This window comes from Kwoniella mangroviensis, chromosome 2 (assembly GCF_000507465.2).
Source record: "Kwoniella mangroviensis CBS 8507 chromosome 2, whole genome shotgun sequence".
NCBI lineage: Eukaryota > Fungi > Basidiomycota > Tremellomycetes > Tremellales > Cryptococcaceae > Kwoniella > Kwoniella mangrovensis.
In genome coordinates, this window is record NC_088828.1 from 544043 (window position 1) to 564415 (window position 20373).

General features: G+C 43.5%; 7 protein-coding genes across 7 annotated transcripts; 5 read left to right on the top strand and 2 right to left on the bottom strand.

The window, feature by feature from the left end:
* Positions 1-646: 646 nt before the first annotated feature.
* Positions 647-5436, top strand: I203_107061 (phosphatidylserine decarboxylase; the record flags this gene model as incomplete). The annotated part of the gene is made up of 13 exons (XM_019145146.1): positions 647-1071; positions 1154-1322; positions 1383-1478; positions 1545-1742; positions 1812-2580; positions 2658-2836; positions 2895-3029; positions 3080-4123; positions 4200-4266; positions 4359-4734; positions 4810-5015; positions 5092-5169; positions 5243-5436. 13 exons carry the CDS (start codon positions 647-649, stop codon positions 5434-5436), a joined length of 3936 nt encoding a protein of 1311 aa, XP_019004965.1.
* Positions 5437-5934: 498 nt separating this feature from the next.
* On the top strand, positions 5935-7403 carry I203_107062 (uncharacterized protein; the record flags this gene model as incomplete). Its single annotated transcript, XM_019145147.1, has 4 exons — positions 5935-6254; positions 6445-6964; positions 7052-7126; positions 7263-7403. The coding sequence occupies 4 exons, from the start codon at positions 5935-5937 to the stop codon at positions 7401-7403; spliced, it is 1056 nt and encodes a 351-aa protein (XP_019004966.1).
* Positions 7404-8431: 1028 nt separating this feature from the next.
* On the top strand, positions 8432-9681 carry I203_107063 (peptidyl-prolyl cis-trans isomerase H; the record flags this gene model as incomplete). The annotated part of the gene is made up of 8 exons (XM_019145149.1): positions 8432-8528; positions 8605-8629; positions 8703-8744; positions 8828-8872; positions 9054-9186; positions 9284-9316; positions 9439-9560; positions 9639-9681. The coding sequence occupies 8 exons, from the start codon at positions 8432-8434 to the stop codon at positions 9679-9681; spliced, it is 540 nt and encodes a 179-aa protein (XP_019004968.1).
* Positions 9682-9862: 181 nt separating this feature from the next.
* Positions 9863-12828, bottom strand: I203_107064 (uncharacterized protein; the record flags this gene model as incomplete). The annotated part of the gene is made up of 9 exons (XM_019145150.1): positions 9863-9898; positions 9985-10278; positions 10422-10810; positions 10893-11103; positions 11220-11532; positions 11592-11778; positions 11919-12246; positions 12355-12581; positions 12666-12828. 9 exons carry the CDS (start codon positions 12826-12828, stop codon positions 9863-9865), a joined length of 2148 nt encoding a protein of 715 aa, XP_019004969.1.
* A 316-nt stretch (positions 12829-13144) lies between these two features.
* Positions 13145-14720, top strand: I203_107065 (deoxyhypusine synthase; the record flags this gene model as incomplete). Its single annotated transcript, XM_019145151.1, has 7 exons — positions 13145-13330; positions 13443-13669; positions 13754-13946; positions 14057-14272; positions 14356-14400; positions 14463-14543; positions 14616-14720. 7 exons carry the CDS (start codon positions 13145-13147, stop codon positions 14718-14720), a joined length of 1053 nt encoding a protein of 350 aa, XP_019004970.1.
* A 327-nt stretch (positions 14721-15047) lies between these two features.
* I203_107066 (uncharacterized protein) lies at positions 15048-18412 on the top strand (the record flags this gene model as incomplete). Its single annotated transcript, XM_019145152.1, has 16 exons — positions 15048-15174; positions 15262-15301; positions 15371-15395; positions 15462-15482; positions 15555-15598; positions 15698-15835; positions 15902-16052; positions 16122-16217; positions 16294-16642; positions 16748-16864; positions 16972-17297; positions 17445-17674; positions 17779-17877; positions 17947-18085; positions 18206-18312; positions 18370-18412. 16 exons carry the CDS (start codon positions 15048-15050, stop codon positions 18410-18412), a joined length of 2052 nt encoding a protein of 683 aa, XP_019004971.1.
* A 416-nt stretch (positions 18413-18828) lies between these two features.
* I203_107067 (uncharacterized protein) lies at positions 18829-20174 on the bottom strand (the record flags this gene model as incomplete). Its single annotated transcript, XM_019145153.1, has 3 exons — positions 18829-19656; positions 19777-19922; positions 20024-20174. The coding sequence occupies 3 exons, from the start codon at positions 20172-20174 to the stop codon at positions 18829-18831; spliced, it is 1125 nt and encodes a 374-aa protein (XP_019004972.1).
* Between the last annotated feature and the right edge of the window lie 199 nt (positions 20175-20373).

The following is a 20373-nucleotide window of genomic DNA, read 5'->3' on the forward strand; positions in this document are numbered from 1 at the left end:
GAATTGTATCGTCTTTTCTTCATCTCGAGCTAAACATCCAAACCGGTTATTCACTCCTTTATGGTTACCCGAACCTTTATCGATTAGCCTGGTTACAAGTTCGTATTCACGGGGGCCGTGCGTTTTTGTAATGGGCATTACAGACTCCAGGCACCCTTACCAAGACGTCATTAGACCGGGATGGCCTCGTGTGCTGTGTTATTTTGAGAATTCCGAGGATTCGAGTCTTCGTGGTCTACGCGTGTATGATGAGATGATCAAAATGGATAATCTCGTTGATCTGTATACAATCGATTATACATGTAGACAGCATTCAATGCTGTCATTCCCTCTTTGTCAACTGTATCGTAGGCCAAGACAAAGACAATAAAGTAGATCGGAGTAGATCTGGACCACCGCTGGCTCCTTTGATACACGATATAGGGTATAGGACATTGTATTTGCATCTTCACACAATCACCACGTCACTCATTCGACCACTAGCACGGACCATATACCCCACACCTCCTCCAGTCAGCACAATTCATCCTTTTGTCCCTATATAAGACCCGACACTCTGCCTCGAGGACATCACATTCCGCTCTTCCAACCCCCTACGACACTCTTTCAACCTCACCCCTCTTCCCTCTTCCTTTAGTACTCCACAATGCCCAACACAGAAGAAGCTTTGGCGATAGCCAATACCAATACCAATACCAAACCCCCTCCTGACTCTCAATCAGGTAAAGCACCACCTCGACTGAAGCGACTGGCGTCCAAACCACTCAAGATGGCAGCTTCCACCTTCAGATCCTCCAGAGCTCCTTCTCCAGGTCCATCAGACACCACTACCACCCTCGTATCGTCAGATTCACTATCGAGCGATACAAAATCCGGTAGGTTTAGTAGAAGAAAATCATCAAAGCATCAACATCAACCTATATCACAAGGTATGACAGCCGCACAGATCGCTTCTGCTGCTCGAGGACCCCGAAAACCTCTGGAAGGCGAAGAACCCGCTGTATACCTCAGAGTTAGAGTGGTCAGTGCTAAGGGATTAGTAGCTAAGGATAGAGGTGGGACTTCTGATCCGTAAGTCATACAGCTCCCCCACCCACCTTGGTAAGGCAGAAGCAGACATGATTCTGATTGATTGATAAACACAAACAAACAGATTCCTTACTTTGCTCATGCCGCCTACTTCTCGACATTCAACCAAAGTAATTAAGAAGTCTCTTGAACCTACTTTCCCACCTGAGACAAGTACTTTTGATTTCCCCATTTACCTCAGTCTGACAGGCGTGATTGGTGGAAGAGGTATAGAATGTGTATTGTGGGATAAGGTGAGCTCGTGTTACTTCTCTAAGTTCAGGAACCTCATCTCATATTGAAGATGAATGCAGGACCTGATGCGTAAAGAATATATGGGCGAGTTGACGATACCCGTCGATAAGTGGTTCCCTGAAGGTGAAATACATCTTTGGCGAGACAATCTTCCTGTATGTCCCTCTTTCATGCACCACCATCCAGTGTCTTCAAGTCTAACTTTTCATCATTCCTTATAGCTTCTCACGCAGAAACTTTTGTCGACCCGTCGAAAGCATACCGTCAGTGGCTCGGTATCCTTCCAGATTGGATTTCTCCCTCCGAAAGATGCTACCGACTCTGAAGATGCCCTTAAGAGGGTTAGAAGGGTATATGGTTCCCTTGTCGAACAAGCCAGTGTGGGTAGAAACTCGATTGGCGTTCTGGGAGTACCGGCGGTAAGTCTTCCATTTCCAATGGATTGTACTTGATATGTCATTGGCTCATAAGTCTTGCGTTACTTGCAGCACAAGGGTATAGGTACCGTCAAGATGAGACAGGAACCTATCAAACCTTCTTCACTTGCTCGACCCACCTCTATGGTCGCATCTGCCGTTTCAGGCATTGTATCATCCATGAAAGGAGGTCATAAGACCGTACCCGTCGCTGGTCAACCTACCTCCGCCGAGATGGACGAAATTGAGGATGATGACGATGATGATGATGACATTGATTCACTCTCCGACGATGGAATGTCCAGTTCATCCTCTTCTGACGAATTTGAAGATGCCCTAGACGAAGAAGAAGAGACCGAAACCCCTATGCCGATGCCAGTCAATGAATCTCCATCGATGGTTGAGAATGTGATTGCTGGAGTTAGCCAACAGACTTCCGGATTACCTGAGTCGAAAACAACCAACAAAACTCAGAAAAGAGAAAGTAGTGGTAACAGTGGATTGTTAGTACCTGGACCTAAACCCGGATCACTGTCCGGAGCCGGTACAGGATCAGGTTCACAAGGTGATTATTTCGCTTCTGCCCCTATGATCAAAGGTGGTTCGGGCGATTCAAACGTTAGTACACCTGGGGTGGTCACACCTGGAGGAACCAAGATGAGAAGACCGTTATTCAAAAGAGGTAAATCAAGAACCGAATCTTCAAGTCAAGTTCAACAGACAGTTCAGAAGAAGAAATCGAAGAGGGGATTTAATTTCGACGCGAATCAAGGTAAAGAAGTGTTGGGTATTGTCATCTTGGAGATTAAAGGTGCAGAAGACTTACCAAAACTTAAGAATGGTAAGTCACCACTATCGCTTCTCATTTGGAATAACTACGCGAGCATAGGAATTTGAGTTGATCGATACTTGTCGCAGCTCTGAAATTCTCTTTTGATATGGATCCATTCGTGGTGATTTCATTTGGAAAGAAAGTTTTCAGAACAAGAGTGATTAGACATTCTCTCAATCCGACTTGGGACGAGAAGCTACTTTTCCACGTGAGAAGACATGAAAGTGCATATACCATGCAATTTGCTGTGCTCGATTGGGATAAGGTGAGCTATCCATTGCTCGTGCTGAAGCCTTTGTAAGGAAGCTGACTTGGTCAAATAGGTGTCTGGAAATGACATGGTCGGTACATGCACTTTACCACTGAGCGAACTCATTGCCGATGCTCCTAAACCGGATCCGGAGACTGGCCTTTACGACAAGGAAGTTGACGGGAAACATGAGATGAGGATATTTACAGTGAGCCTAATGTTGATACCACACCTGCAAAGAGCTGACATGCGTCATAGCTCAACCTATCAACCGAGAAAGATATGCCCTGGGAAGCTCGACATTCTCCGAAACTTACTGTCCGAGCGAAATACGAACCATATGATGCTCTTCGACAACGATTTTGGCGGCAGTACATCACTCAATACGATGTCGATGATTCAGGTTGTATGTCTTACACCGAACTCACTGCGATGCTCGATTCGCTCGGTTCGACACTTACTCGACGTACTCTTGAAGGATATTTCTCAAGCTGTGGTAAATCCGCTGATAAAGATGAATTGACTATGGAAGAGGTCATCCACTGCTTGGAAAAAGAGGTTACCAAGTCTCGATCTGAGAAAGAGAAGGTTTCTGGAGACGAACTTGCCACGAGTGGCACGAGTGGTCTGGGAGGTGCTACACCTGCAATATCCGCTCAGCCTGCTTCAGAAGGGCTGGAGATGACCGGACCAGACGGCAATGTCGCTGCTTCGGCTGGAGTAGATCCTGGCGAATTGGCTGAACATATCGAACGAAGTCGACCCAAGAACCAGGACGGTGCAGAAAAAGATGGTGATGATGTTGCTGGGAATATCCAACCTATATCGGATAGGAGGGAACCGAATGTCCCAGCGGTCAAAGTTGATAGAACAGCTACTTTGGATGGGGAAACTATACCTTTGAATAGAGGCATCAACATCGGTGAAGAAACTGATGGAGAAGTGACGACTCCCGGATCGAGCTATTCGGAGAATGACGATGATAATGAGAATGAGACCCCAATCGATGATAGAGAGAGAATAATCAATATCAAGACTTGTCCTCTATGCCATCGACCTAGATTAGGTAAGAAGTCAGAACAAGATATCGTCACGCACCTTGCTGTCTGTGCGTCGGCAGATTGGTCGAGAGTCGATCGGATCGTCACTGCCAATTATGTTACCTCGTCCCAAGCCCAAAGGAAATTCTTAAGTAAGATTGTGAATAAGGTGGCTATTGGAAGTTATGCTTTGGGAGCGAATAGTGCGAATATACTGGTGCAGGATAGGAGGACTGGGCAGTTGCAAGAAGAGAAGATGGCTGTGAGTTTGAACTCTCCTACTGTTCATTTATCGATAGGTGAGATGTGAAGCTGATTATTGCGGTTGGGTGGGACAGGTATATGTACGATTGGGAATTAGGGTGTTGTATAAAGGTGCCAAAGGTCAGATGCATAGTGTGAGGGGTGAGTGATCGACTTCTGTCGTTGAGTGAGAATGGTACGATTACTTTTGACAGACCACTAACAATATGATTGTGTATGGTATATAATGATAGCCCGTAAATTACTCAAATCATTATCCGTCAAACAAGGTCTCAAGTACGATTCACCCTCATCCGCAGTGGACATACCAGGATTTATCGCATTCCATAATCTAGATACCGAAGAGATCTTAGATCCATTAGATTCGTTCAAAAACTTCAATGAGTTCTTCTATCGAAAGTTGAAACCTGCTGCTAGACCTGTAGAGGAACCTGAGAATGATGGACGATTGGTATCGTGTGCGGATTGTAGGATGATGGCTTTTGAGACTGTTCATGAAGCTACGCAAATTTGGATTAAAGGAAGGGAATTTACGGTGGGAAGGTTGTTGGGTCCGAATTATAAGGATGTAGCGGGTCGGTACGAAGGTGGAGGATTAGCTATCTTCAGGTCAGTCATGATTACATTGCTATATGTTGTCTTTTGGGAACATTTCAAACTGATTTTCTGAATATGCTTGCACAGACTCGCTCCTCAAGATTATCACCGATTCCATTCGCCTGTCAAAGGGAAGATAGGCAAGATGACGATGATTGATGGTGAATATTATACTGTCAACCCGCAAGCTATCAGGACGACTTTAGATGTGTATGGTGAGAACGTCAGGAAAATCGTACCGATTCAGAGTGAAGAGTTTGGTATGATCATGACTGTCTGGGTCGGTGCGATGAGTGAGTGTTATTACCTCTACCGCTATGCACACATCTCATGAGCAGAATCGCTGATAGCTGCATTTTACGATTGCAGTGGTTGGAAGTATCCTGACGACCGTCGAAGAAGGTCAGGAAGTCAATCGAGCTGATGAATTGGGTTATTTCGCTTTCGGTGGGTTTAATGTGTTCTGCAGTCTCTTGTTTTCGAGAAGGTAAAGCTAACTCTGCTATTGCGATGTATGTAGGCGGATCAACCATCGTATGTCTATTCGAGAAGGGAGCTATGAAATGGGATGAAGATCTCTTGCAGAATGGTAGAGCTAGTATAGAAACCTTGGTCAGGATGGGCATGGGCATTGGGAGAAGTACGAAGAAATCTAATGGCGGCAGTTTGAGTTCGAGCGTGAGCGGTGTTTCGACACCTGCTGAGAAGATGTGAGAGTTGCAAAGCTGTGTGGTATGAGGGTGTTGTTGTACTATAGGATGTGGTGGAGGAGGGGATGCTGTAATATAGATAACAAGAATCAGCAAATCAACCACGCAACAGAAAATCCAATAATCATTCACAAAACAAACCACTTAACAAACAAATTGAAAATCCAACATTAACGAACTGATTTATGAATCTATCCTGTCCACTTTCCATACGTTTCTACATGTATATATTTAAGAATCATTGTGCATTGCTGGTATCAAACAAGTGTCATTATGCATTGTCATATACTATATTCAACTATGACGAGGTGATATGTGTGAATATAATCCACCCATCCATTCTGGTGAGGGGCGACTCACCTCCACATGACATGTCCACTTTGGCTGATGAGTCGTTGAATGAATGACCTTCATCAACATCTTTCGTCCATCTCTCCATCACTTCAGTAATCGCATCAATTCGGACTGATCGGGATACTGATAGGCCTATCCCCACGCCAAGATGTCAATTTTATCCCCAGGTTCGAAATGTCATCTATGCTCTCTAGTTGATTTCCTCCCATTCATTTGTCCGACATGTAATTTGGTATACTGTCAACAACATATTTCATCGAATTTACATACCTGCACTCAACAGCAGCTGGACCAAAATACTTCTATTGATAGACCTGGGAATTTGGAGAGGGGGAAGACTATATGTGAAATGAAGGGATGCGACAGAGAGAGTATAGAGTCGATTGGAGGGTTTGTCGCGGAGGGAGAAGGTGAGGGGATAGCGAGGGAGGTTAGATGTAGGGGATGTGGTGGGGCTTACTGCGTCGAGTGAGTTGATTATCTTTGAGTTTATCAATCCTATGTCATGAATGATATCCATATAGAAGGTCGACATGGCTGAACTGCCAAAGAACGATCTTATACTTCCCTTCTCTCAAACTCTCTTCCTCCCTGATTCTCAATCCATTCTAACCATAACTATATTTGATTGCCGTTGACGCTGAACCTTTCCTTCCAGACATAGATCCCAATCTACTCATTCATGTACTGCCCCACTTGATCATAATGTTCGCCACGACGCGTTCCTCGAAAGAAGAGATAAAGCTAGAGAGATTATATCTCAGCGGTTCCCAGATTTCAGAGATAGAGTGATACCGAAACCGCCCCCTGGGAAAGATGTAGTGAAGACTCAGAGCGTGAAAACACAGACACAGCGTAAAGAAGATAACAGAACTACAGAACTTTCAAAGTCTAGTTCTGGTTCTGGTTCTGGTGAGGGTATATGTCAAGACAACGCAGCGGTCGATCAACTCAAACCGAAGATCAAAAGTAAAGCAGATAGATTATGGGATATCCACCTGAAGAAAATCCGTATGACTGCTGAACCACTCCTTAAATTAGCTAGAAATGATAGTATGACGGAGAGAGTGTTTTTCGAATGGACGATGGATCTAATGCAGATACAGGAGAATGTGAGGAAATGGAAGGAAAGTGGGAAATGGTCGGGAGGGAAATTAGAAAGAGGTTGGGTTGATTGTGTGAGTGGGACGAAACTCATGATTAACCAAGTTCTTGATACTTTGAATCGTGCTGAATGACAATCCATGATCATTTATCATATATAGGATATGCCGATCGGGAAGATGTTGGATCTGATCACAGGCCGAGGAAAAATCAAGAGATCCGAAGATCAGAGTCAGGTCAGTGGAAACTTCTTGTCTGCTTCATCGTTTATCATTTCATGATGATGTCGGTTACAAGAGGATTCTGCTTAGAATAATCGACACAATTCTACCTCACAAGTGTTTGTCGCTCACACTCTATCTTGCCTCACAGTCATTACACCTGTTATCACTCTATCCGGCTCCAGACGAAGAACGTCAGGTCATACAATTAGAACTCTCCAAATCCGCCAAGATGATACCTCAAGGTAGTCTGGTGGTACTTGTACGTGGTGGATGGAACCAGGGTATATGATGCATGATATATAGATGTTGTATTTGTATTGAGCTGTGATCTGCCGTGATGGATTTTACCGTCGCATCCTTTTTGTCTGTTTGTCTGTCCCTTCTGACAGATCAATCCCTGCCTCTCGTCCACTTCTGATCTTCTCCACCCTTGAGCCATTGATCCCCTCCTCTCTTACTCTGACCCTTGTCTTTCTGACTACATCCAAGGCATCTCTGGTGATAGCGACAAGACTATTTTATCTTAGTCTCGGTGAAGAGGACATGTCGTTTTACTAGACATACGACCAAATCAAAGAATAAGTTTCGCCTTGCCTTTCCTTCTGAACAAAAAGTGGTACAAAGAAACTCACCAATTGGGTCATATTTGATCTTGGCCAATTTATCAGACACTCTTATTCTAGATGTAGTGTAAAAGTAACCCGTAAGTGCTGTTGAAACCAATTTCACTAGGATTCGCCTGTAAAAGTGGATAGACATGGGATCAGCATCCGTTCAAGTAATATCATACGACATTCTTCAGGTCAATGTCCAAATCGTACGTTGTTTGAATTGTTTGAATGGTACAAATGGTGATGCGAGGGCATGGGTTCAGATAGCCAGAGGAGATGATGGAAATGATCGGTTCATCCAGTGTTTTCCCTTCCCTCGCGACTTTTCTCTTCTCGATCTGATGGCACGCGCATAGTCAAACACTCACCTTTGCTTAGCTTTTGGAGCCATCTTGAAGTGTGGTCTAACCGCCTTGCAATTGAAAGTGACTTGACTAGAAGCTAGAATAACAGAAGCTCATCATCATCATCTTCACCTGGGTTGAATCTTGACTTTGTGAATACCCAATACCCAATACCCTATAAAATCAATTTATTCCAATTCCTCCCAACTCAACTCCCTTTCGGCGAGCTCCGCTGTGATGTTTGGCTTGGTCTCTTAAACCTCCATCTTCGAGATATCATTCCCTCTGTATATGCATGACAACTATTCATCACGGTCCACTTCTATTCTCGTCGCTTCATACACAGTTATAACAGACTCAAAATGGCATCCTCACTCGACCCACCAGCAGGTGTGACCCGACCGGTAGTTTTCTTTGATGTCAGTATTGGAGATACCCCAGCGGGGAGGATAAAAATGGGTATGTACAAAACCTTCCTTCAGTCATCGTGCATCTCAGTTGCGGAATGATCGGTTAGCTGATGGTGTTGGAATAGAGCTGTTCAGCGACATAACACCAAAGTGAGCTTCCCCTCTGACTATTCATAGAACAATAAAAGGAATAATAAGCTCATTGAGTGTTTGTGGTATATAGGACAGCCGAGAATTTCAGACAGTTATGTACGGGTGAACATCGGTATGTCCCGTATCCCATACCGTACTATATCAGCTAGAGGCTGTCCAATATTGCTAAATCCAGGCTGATAATTTCTTGAATAGAGTCAACTCGATACCGCAGGGATATAAGAAAGCGACTTTCCACAGGTATGTCAGCTGGCGTGTGACCATCTCAGTGAAGGAATCGATCAGAGCTGATTTCATTATTCGTCATCTCATCGAATCTGACGAAATCTAGAGTGTGAGTCATACCTACCTCAAACTATACCATGATAGTATATAAACAGCAGCTAATTCCCAAATTATTTTCATTCTTTGTGCAATATAGAATCCCCCAATTCATGATTCAAGGAGGTGATTTTATACGTAACGACGGTACAGGTTCTTTCTCGATATACGGCGCTCAATTTGAAGATGAGAATTTCAAAGTGAAACATACCGGACCGGGTCTGTTGAGTATGGTAAGTCTCTCATATCCTCATCTTCCAAACATTGATATCGCTCGGTCGAAAAGTACTGAAGATAAAAATGCTAATTGTTTCGTTGGCATGGGTATAGGCTAATTCCGGTCCTGGTACGAATGGATGTCAAGTGAGTGTATCTCTTTCTTATCTATCATCAGATATATATATATGTATATCTGCGTCATTCTACTATACCTTGGATCATTTTTATACTGACTTTGTCTGATTTTCCTACTTTTTACATCATAGTTCTTCATCACCTGCGCACCAGCAGAATTCTTAGATGGTAAACACTGTGTATTCGGACGAGTGATCGATGGTTTATTGACCGTAAGGAAAATCGAGAACGTACCTACCGGAGCTAACAATAGGTGAGCTTAGAAGGCCATGGGAATCATGTTTCCGTGTACATGCATCAATGCTAACCAAATCTTTTGGATTACTACTAGACCAAAATTGGTAGTAAGGATAACAGAATGTGGTGAGATGTAGAGGAAAGAACGTTGTAAGGATATTCAGCAGAAGAAGTCATTATATGCATAAATAAATTACTGTCAACCGTGTCGGGAACTGATTCAAGTTTGCTTCTACCACTACTTGCTTCCATCGATACTATACTAGAAGACAATCAATCTAATTTCCTGCCATAACGGAGTTTTTGACATTCGTCAATCTACTCTAATCCCACATATCCAGCAGCTCTACCAATCTACACCCATCCACAATCAAATCCACAATCAAAATCAGCATAATATCCTTACATCACACCGTATTCCCCAGTGTGGGTTCACTCACAGTAGTCTTCTCAAACATCTCCGTGGTGACCTGAGCCAAGAAACCCGGGACACTCTGTCTCTCGACAATCCAAAAATGTCTTGATTCTTCCAACCCTCTAGCCATCATACCGGTCATTTGCATCGTACCGAAATGACCTTCTTGAGAAGCGAATTTCAACGTCAATCCTGATTTCCCCTTCGGTGCGTACATCGATGTTAGACGGATATCCGATCCGGATTCGTCGAATTTGATTCGCCAACCTAAGAGGGAGTAGACTGCTTCGAGGAATTCTTTGGATTTGGATGTGAATATCTACATTGTAAGATCATCGTTAGCGATTCGCTTGACTAACGGGTTTAAATAAATGTTGTGAGGATGGTGATGATGATCATGAAAAATCATAAATTTCATGATGGACCGCATCTGAGTTGACTTCCATTAGAAGGCTTACTCACCTCTTTCAACCTCATTAATCTCTTCTCATGGTTCCTCTCCAAATCCTCTTTCTCTTTCTTCAACCTATCAAAGCTACTCCTCGGCACCATCCCTTCCCTATTCAATCCTTCTTCACCTTTCGAAGTCGCACTGTGATTTTGGTTGACAAGTTCATCTAATTGTTTGATCTGTTCTAACAATTCATCATTTTCATTCTTCAAATCAACCAACATCTGCTGTCTGACAGCCATAATCTTATTCGCGGGGTTATTTTTCAATTCCAAACATCTTTCTGTCGAGGGGTTATATTCGCCAGAAGCGACACGACGCATGAGATCGTTTACTTCTCCATCTAGACGGGTGTTGGCGGATGTGAGCTCGGAGATAGTCGATTCCAGCGATTGGATATCTGCGAAAAAGTAAGAGTATAACGACATATAGGTTAATATACTGATCAATGACCTGTTAATATTGCCGATCGAGTGACGCACCCTGCTCCAATCGACTGATTCTATCCCTCGCTTCATCCAGGTCTTGACTCTTCACCAACCCCATCCCACTCGCTATTCGCTGTTCGGTTTCTCTCGAATCCCTCGATATCTTGTCCAATTCGGATCGATACAATTCAACAAGACTTTCCAGCTCGGACACCTTAGCTGATTGGTCGGGTATGACACCACCTGGCATCGGGAAAGAAGAGTTCTAGTATCACACGATAAGGCATCAGCTCGTCGCTTTCGAGAACGTTTCAGATATTCATGATGCGCAAAAGACAGAAATAACGGCTTAATGATGCATTCATATGCTTGATCACTCACCGAGCTCCGTATCCTCTCTACCTCCTTCTTAGCCACCTCCTCTCTCCTTTCCGCAAACGCCCTTCCTTCTTTAGCCCACCTCAATTCCCTCTCAGCCTCTTCAGAGCGTTTCGTCAATTCAGCTATGGAAGATCTAGAACTCTGAGCGAGGTTCGTCAACCTCTCGTGCAATTCTCGGATCTGAGAATCCTTCTTGGCTAACTCTTCGGTAGTTTGGTTATGCAGCGTAGAGAGCGTCGATAAGCGGATACGTAACGTTTCGTCGGATGTTTTCTCAGGTGATGAACTTGAGGGATACGATTGGGTTAACGAACTGTCACAACGATCTATGATCAGCGGGGGAACTTCCTTGAGCTAACGATTAAAACCTACTCCATATCTCTTCTAGATCTTTCCAACTGTTCCTGCAATGTCCTAATTTCGTCTCTCAATTTCCTCTCCACGTCTCTCATTGCTCTCTCGTTGGAATCTGATTCTTTCTTCTTTTGACGTAATTCCACTACTTCAGATTTGAGTGATTCGTTCTCACGATATATCGTGGCTAGACTGAGGGATTGACCTGTAAAGAAAAGCATATGTCAATTCAGGTCCATCATCTACTTCGCAGGTGTTTAGGTATCATGAACAGACAGGTCTCTCTTGGGTATCTCTATCTCAAATTGTATACGATGCCAATGTTAAAAAGACAGATGCACTCACGCTTAACTTCCTTCTGCAACGTCTCATCAACCCTCCTATCTTCTTTTTCTATTACCCCCCTCTCTTTATTCTCTTCATTCCTCCTTCTCTCCTCTTCCAACTCTATACTCAATCCTTTAGCTCTCCTTTCCCACCCTTTAAGTTCTTCTCGCTGTTTGGTCAACTCTTCAATCCGAGAATTGAGAAGGTGTATCTCGTTATTTGCATTTTGTATAAAGGAGGAGTTCTTTCCTAGGAGGATGTTATGTTCTGATTTTAGAGATTCGTAGGAATTGGATAGAGTGGAATTTTGAGTACGAAGTTGGGATATTTCAGTTGTATAGCGTTTCTACAGCCCCAACAAAACCCAAACCAATCCAATACAACCAATCAGCTTTGGCCCAACATCATAGCTGGATGATGGGATGATAGGATGATAGGGAAAATCTTGACATACCCTCTCATCGTAGAAATCCTTCTCTCTCTCTTCCCCAACTTGTCTTTCCTTCTTCTCACCATCGTATAACGCCCTTCTCTCAGCTTTCAACTGTTCAATCTCGACTCGTTGCTCCTCGATCTTATCGGCTGATGATTTCGCTTTCACCTGGAGAGAATGATTGTCATGTTCGAGGAAGGATAGTCGGGTGTTCATCGATGATATCTGTCTAGCTGAAGATGATGGATCTATAATGTACCCGTTACAACTTGACATTAGTGGAAAAAGCAATAAATTGGAGGACGGACGGGCTTTGATTGAATATAGCTCACCTTCTAATCCAGCTTCTCCTGCTGCCCTCTTTCCTAAACGACTGGTACTTGATCTCAAGGATGAAGGAGTTGACGAGGATGGCCCGCCAATCGAGGAGAACAAGCTGGATCGTGGTATGGCTGTGGGTAATTTACTCGTACTGCTCCTGTTGAGTCCGTCCATCTTGTATCTTATACTACTCGTAAGCTTATCGATCTGGTTATCGATATATCTGTGGGAAAGTGAGAAAACCTTACTCTGGTGTCAACTTGTCTCGTAAAGGTTATCTTTGGTTATCGTCCATCGTCAACCATACTCGTAAAGTTACTCGACGTGATCTGATCCTATCTCTAATTGCCTAAAAGGGTAATTCTTTCACACATGTGGAGGTCCAGTTCAAAATGATCAACATCAACAATTCTAACTTTTTGTTCCGGCGAACTAGTTGCTGATCTTTCATCGTATCCATTCAATACCAACCGCCAACAACGCTCCCAAAATGTCGACCGACAACGCCCATGCGAGCGTACTCACACCCTCAGAGGCTTTACCCGAAAATGCTGTTCACGTGAAAGGACCAGATTTGAGTAAACCCATGGTTCTCCAGGATCTGTTAAAGAGTTATGAGACGATTGGGTTCCAAGCTACGGGTTTGGCTAGGGCTATACAAGTAGTGGAGGAGATGGTGAGTTGCATCTCTGCTCTTGTGTCGCTTCGGATGGTTATTGCTTAGCCCGGGCGATTTCGTTTCTTATGGTTATGAAATTTTCCAAGCTAACTCTTGAGTGCGTATACAGCGAAAACAACGTAGTAATCCTGATGAACCGCTTACTCTCTTCCTCGGATACACATCCAACCTCATCTCATCAGGTCTCCGAGAAATTATTAGATTCTTAGCTCAACACAAATTGATAGATTGTCTGGTGACTACTGCAGGAGGTGTTGAAGAGGATTTCATCAAATGTCTAGGATCGACTGTATTGGGTGAATTCCATTTGGATGGTGCGGGATTGAGGAAGAGGGGGTAAGTCGGACAGTTCTACAAAACCTTTGAACCTGGCTGAAATATGTGATGAAGTAAACCCACTGAATATATGCCATTTTATAGCTTGAATCGAATAGGTAATTTACTCGTTCCAAATTCGAATTATTGTGCATTCGAGGATTGGGTGGTACCCATCTTAGATCAGATGGTCAAAGAGCAGGAAGAAGTTGGTACGAAGTGGAGTCCTAGCAGTGTTATTGACAGGTTAGGGAAGGAGATAGACAATGAGGAGAGTGTATATTATTGGTGCTATAAGGTGAGTCTACACCCATACTTTGAGTGGAACCCATAGTCACGCGTCACACTCGAATATCCTTTGAGTCGTATTATGGAATTGTCCGCTGACATTCAGATGGATCAATGCAGAACAACATCCCGGTATTCTGTCCAGCATTGACAGATGGATCGCTAGGCGATATGATCTATTTCCATACCTACAAATCATCACCTCTACAACTCAATATCGATATCGTAGCTGATATTAGAAGATTGAATGATATGAGTGTGAAATCAAAGAAAGCTGGTATGATCATCTTGGGAGGTGGTGTCTGTAAACATCAAATTGCAAATGCCATGTTATTTGTGAGTTCGAATACCTATTCCTTCATCAGTCCGGCGGATGTGTTGTCACGATTGATTCGCTAACACTATGTTGATAATCACAGAGGAATGGTGCGGATTATGCCGTATACATAAACACCGGACAAGAGGTGAGCCAATCATCAAATTGCTACTCAATGATCGTTGAGCTGACATTTGAAATGTTTGATAGTACGATGGTTCAGACTCTGGTGCTAGACCTGATGAAGCTGTTTCGTGGGGAAAAATCCGAGCAGGCGCGGAGAGTGTCAAGGTGAGTTCTACAATAGTCGATCAATGTCCGATCATAGTGGTGCAAAGCCAACTGATCATGCTGTATGAACAGGTATACGCCGATGCGACTTTGGTATTCCCCTTGGTAGTCGCTGCTACCTTCGGAAAGGCACATTGGGAAGCCCAATCTCAAGCTGAGAAGAAGAACTCGGAATAGATAACTAGATATCAATATGACATTAGATTGGTATAGAGGGCATAGTTCGGATTGGATTGTATAACACACTTTGCATTTGTACCTATATTCATCAAAATTGCATGCATCATTACTCTTCACTATGGCTCCTCAACCAGAACATTGCTGCAATATGTACGGGTACGCCAAGCTCTGGGTTTATCCGACGCGACTCATGATGACGGTGACATCCACCCACCCACTGCTCAGCTCATATCCCCCATCTACCATTTCCATCTTCTGTTGTGCTTACTTGATTCACCATATACCCCATCTAGTGTTGTATAGTACCCAACAGAGCAATCGAAAATGGCGGGTCTCGGTACCGGTTCTAAATCAGCTGCTATCCAGATACGTGCCCCTAGTAATCTGGATGATGGGGGTGGTAGTAACAACAAGGGGAGGGATAGTCCAGCTGCGGGTGAAAAGAAGAGGGGTGAGTGATCATCTCGCCTCAGCGACAGTCCCTCGATAGAACGCTGGATTGAGGTCGACGATACTGATTCCGTGAGGTGGTGTATAGAAACTCCCCAGAGGATATGTAGGAACGTAATGATATATGGGTAAGTTCCATTCATCTCATCACAATATCGGCCGATTCGAGTTTGGTCAATTAATGTTGAGATGGATAGGTATTGCAAGTTTCAAGATTCAGGTGTGAGTGACCGTTCATACTTGTGACAAGGAGATGTCTGTACTGATGTTTCGTGTCTTGATATACAGTGTGTATATTATCATCCACCGGTGAGTTCGACTAGCAATTTGCGATTGATGATCTGATTGTACGCTTATACTAATTAATTATACTCGATATAGCCTGGAACGGATCTCAATGCACCATCTACACCATTGACTGGGAGGTGAGTCATGTCGCTGTACTGCTGTATCGTTGGACCTCGACCTCGCAATCAATCAATCAATCAATCGTGACAAAGCTAATCTTGATGCTCACATCCTAGCCCAGCAATGACAAACCCAACACCCTTATCAAAAGAACTCACCTCTACCACCAAATCATTCTCAGGACTGGGAGCAGAACACCTCTCAGCACCTGTCTTCGTACCCAAGACGCCTATAGGGGAAAATCCTTCGCCTAGGTGAATTACACTCCCCTTCTGTCTCTGATTGATGACCTCGATGTATATTAATGACATCGTGTTCAGAGCGACCACACCATCATTACAACCTTCCACCCTCACTCAGAATGCTTCGCACCTCCCTCCATCTATGTCAGTTCCTCCTCCCTCGGCTCCCGCTCCCAGTTGGCCTTCACTGGGAAACCAAGGTGGGATCCTACCAAGACAGGATAACTCGGTGAGTAGCTCTCATCATACGCCATTTCTTACTTCGAAGGGAGCTGACATGGGAATGCGATTCAATCAGATGTCATTCGAAGATTCGATGATTTCCATGGACCCTTCGCAGACTAGTGCTTTGGATGGAAGTATGTTCATGCATCATCAATCCGTACGGCAGCCTGTGAGTGTATTCGATGTTTCGTGTCAGGTATCTCTCTCACACAAAGACGCTTATGATACTCAAAACAAATTTACAGCTCAACCATCACCTCTACGTCTCACCATTACCTCACATATCAAATCCACCCGTCTCTCACCATCCTCTACATTCGTTCTTCATCCCCGACGATCTACGTAGGACACTACAATCCAAACATGACGTGACTTATCAAGGTCTTCAAGCGGGTTCAGGACCGGGTCTACCATCTGAATTGGGCATATACCATTCTTTGAGGGTTATTGAAAACACCAATATCCCTCAACAACAAAATCAAAATACGAGCCAGAATCAGAATCAGCCGTCAAAAGTTTATATACATCCTGCACCGGTTTATAAAGCGGTGAGCAGCGTTGATGGGAATGTATATACTTTAAGGAGGATAGAAGGTGAGTGAGAGATCTTTGATCAAAATCGGTGTCGTGACCTCAGGCATGATACTTTGTTATCATGCAGGATTCAAAGATGATGGACTGATTTATATGGACATATAGGTTATAAGCTTGTGAACGAAAATGCCTTTGGCGCGATAGATACTTGGAGAAGGATGAGACATCCAAACATTGTTGGGTTGAGGGAAGCCTTCACCACCAAGGCGTTCAACGATAACTGTGAGTAGGGTGGTTTATCATTCCAATCTCTCTATCAAACAGCCAAAAAAAAACCACCTGTAAGCGTATTGTTGGAAGCTAAAATCTTGTCCTGTCTATTTCATTAGCTTTGATACTGGTATACGACTATCACCCTCTCTCTACAACAATATGGGAAGAACACCTCATACCCAACCAACTCCAACCTAATCAATCCGGTGGAACAGGAGGAGGAAGGGGTAGGACCGGTCTGCCAATCCAAGAAAGGGTCTTGTGGTCCTACATTACCCAAATTGCCAATGCTCTCAAAGCGATCCATTCGTCCGGATTGGCAGCTAGGAATTTGGATCCATCGAAGATTTTGATCACGAATAAGAATAGGATAAGACTGAATGGGTGCGGGGTATGGGACGTTTTGGCGCATGATCCGAATACCCATGTTGGGGTGTTTCAGGTGAGTTCGATTTCTAAAATAATAGACTGCGGTATTTCCAAGAGGCAAAAAAACATAACTGCTCCGTCAAGAAATATGAAAACATTCTTGGTCTGGTTTTTCCTATTCTGTACAGGTCCAAGCTGACATATTTTCTGAATGGTTTAGCAAGAAGATTTGGTCTCATTTGGCAAATTAATCATCTCCCTTTGCTGCGATTTCTTCCAACCTGGTCAACATCCTGCACTACCACTCGATCATATCCAACGTAATTATTCTCCCGACGTGAAGACCTTGGTGATGTTCTTGATCTCAAAACCTTCACCTATGAAATCGGTTGATGAAGCTATCAAAATTATGGGTCCTAGGATATTGAATGAGCTGGATGCTATGCAGAAGTGAGTTTTGGTTGTCTATCTCATGAGTTATACTTTGAGGAAGGCAAGAAGATTTGGAGTGTGTGAAGGGTAAACGATACTAATCGTCTCATGTCCCTGATTAGCTACGCCGATACACTCGAATCCGATCTTGGAGCGGAGATGGAAAACGGACGAATAGTTAGATTATTATCGAAATTGGGATTCATCAACGAACGAGCAGAGTGAGTTGAGCTAAACTAAGCCAAACCGAAATTTCAAGATCTTACTGAACGATATTTGTTATTTTTCAGGTTTGAGTTAGATCCGAGATGGTCAGATACGGGTGATCGATACATCCTCAAACTGTTCAGAGATTACGTTTTTCATTCGGTTGGGGTTGATGGGAAACCTATTTTGGATTTATCACATGTTTTGACATGCCTGAATAAGGTAAGTTGACGGTCTTAACACCTGTAGCAGCAGCAGATTCAAGTCAGATAGTAGGCATATGTCACGTTCTTTACGTTATCGAAAAGACGAGATCGGCTGATTATGACCTATCTGATACAGCTCGATGCAGGTCTAGATGAACGTATAATGTTAGTCTCCCGAGATGATCAGAGTTGTCTGGTGGTTAGTTATAGAGAGATCAAACATTGTATTGAAGCTGCTTTCAAGTGAGCTACTATTCCTTCTTATCCTGGTAGTAGAGGCAAGGCTGACGACTCTAATAGCGAGTTGAGAAATGCAGGTAATCCCCTTAGGATACATCGGTGATAGTGTGAAGGAGGACTGAACGAGCGAAGTCGAGCAGATGGTAGTAGTCTGGAGAACATACCTCAATGTTGTTGTCGTTGTTATAAGAAAATATATAAAAGAACAAAAAAAAAGTTGATACAAAAATGATATGCATCAAAAACAGGTGAAAATGTTCTTTCAGTGCAAGTGATTTGGACTTCGTCGAGGTACATTACCTGATCGTTCCATTGGACATGAACGTTGAGACTATACCATATAAGGTGGATACAACAAATCTAATTATAAAAGTACACGATATGATGAATTAGTGTAGATGTCATTATTTGGACTTTTTGTGATGATGAATCTAACTAATCATATTCAATTTTTGAGTAATGGGAATTTGATGGATATCCCATCCCAATGCAACCTAAATTCTATCCTTCCCCCGTCAATCAATGCTCACCCTCCTCCTCCCTTATCTTCGCTTCCAACCTCTCCCTCTCCAGCTGTCTCATCCTCAACAACGTCATACTTTCAAATTGATTGTCTTTCACTTTCTGTTCCTTATTCTTCGCATGTGCAGATAAGAGATCGGCCATTGTGAACCCACCAGTTCCACCATTACTAATATCAGGTGCAGAATCAAAACTGAACGTTGTACCAGCAACAGCTGCAGATGCTGATGATATATGATTATCACCGTTTGTCTGTGTCTGGGTATGAGATTGTTTCGGATTCTGTCGTTCTGCCCATTCAACCCATTCTGGTATTTCCCCTTTAACCCATTTCACTTTAACTCCATCTTCCACACCTGCCCCTGGCCCTGTAGTGTTTGAGTGATCTTTCCAACATGCCCAACATCCACCCCAATTACCTTTCTGAAATTCCACTACAGCCTTTTTACCCTTCTTCTTCTTATTTGCCGGTGGATCCGTCAATATCAGGTGAGCGATTGGACCATATTTCAATTCTAGTGTATTCTGAAGTTGGGTTGACGAAGCTGAAGACGAAGACGAAGAGGGGAAAGTGAGAATGAGAGTTAAATCGGTAGATGTAATTTCAGGTCGATTCTGATTATTGTCATTCAAGTCTGACTTGGGTTGGGGAGGTTGGACAGGTGGTTTGTTAGCAGCGGATGCAGCTGCCATTGCTCTCTTTTGAGCTTCTTCCAGCATCCTCCGTCCAGCATCTTTGATAGCTTCTTCTTCAGCTTCCTGACGACGTTTCTCCTGTTGAACAACCTTGGCTCTTTTGGCTTCTTCTTCTCGGGCGTTGAGGGCCTACGTTATGAACAAACAAAGAAAGACTACATTATCAGTACGATGATCTCACTGATTAATTGTTGAGATTGGGTTGTATCAGACATCATGAGAGATAAGGAAGATTGGATTCAAACTCACATCAACCATCACTTTTCTCTTCTTATCCATCTCAGCATATCTCTCTTTCTTCTTCCTGTCATTTTCCAATTTCGTATCTACATAATTCCTCTTATTGGGATTTAAGAGTATTTCGAGCGATACGGATATCTGACGGAATTGAATTGCTATTTTACGAAAAGCGTACGTCAGCAATTGTCCCAGATTTAACTCAGCTGGCCCTCGACGAGAAAGAAGACAGTAGCGAAAGGCAGTAACCCGTACTTACCTGCTTCAGGAGATGGGTTACGATCCGGATGACATTTCAATGATTTTTTTCTATATGCTCTTTGGATGTCTTTGTCCGTCGCGTCTGATGATATCTCCAGGATGAGATAGGGATCGAGAGCTGATTCCTCTTCTGTTAGGACTGGTGCCATCTTGACTATGATGTCTGGCTAATAAGAGACGGATGGAAGGATATGAAAGAGGTGAATGATCAAAACAGAAAAGTGTATCTGTATTCTTGTTCTTATATTTGAGCGACGAGCCAAAGGCAAAGACGATGTTGCCACTCGCTTTGGCATAATTACGTAAGCCCTTCACTCAATCTACAAAAGTCAAAAGTCGTCGTTCTTG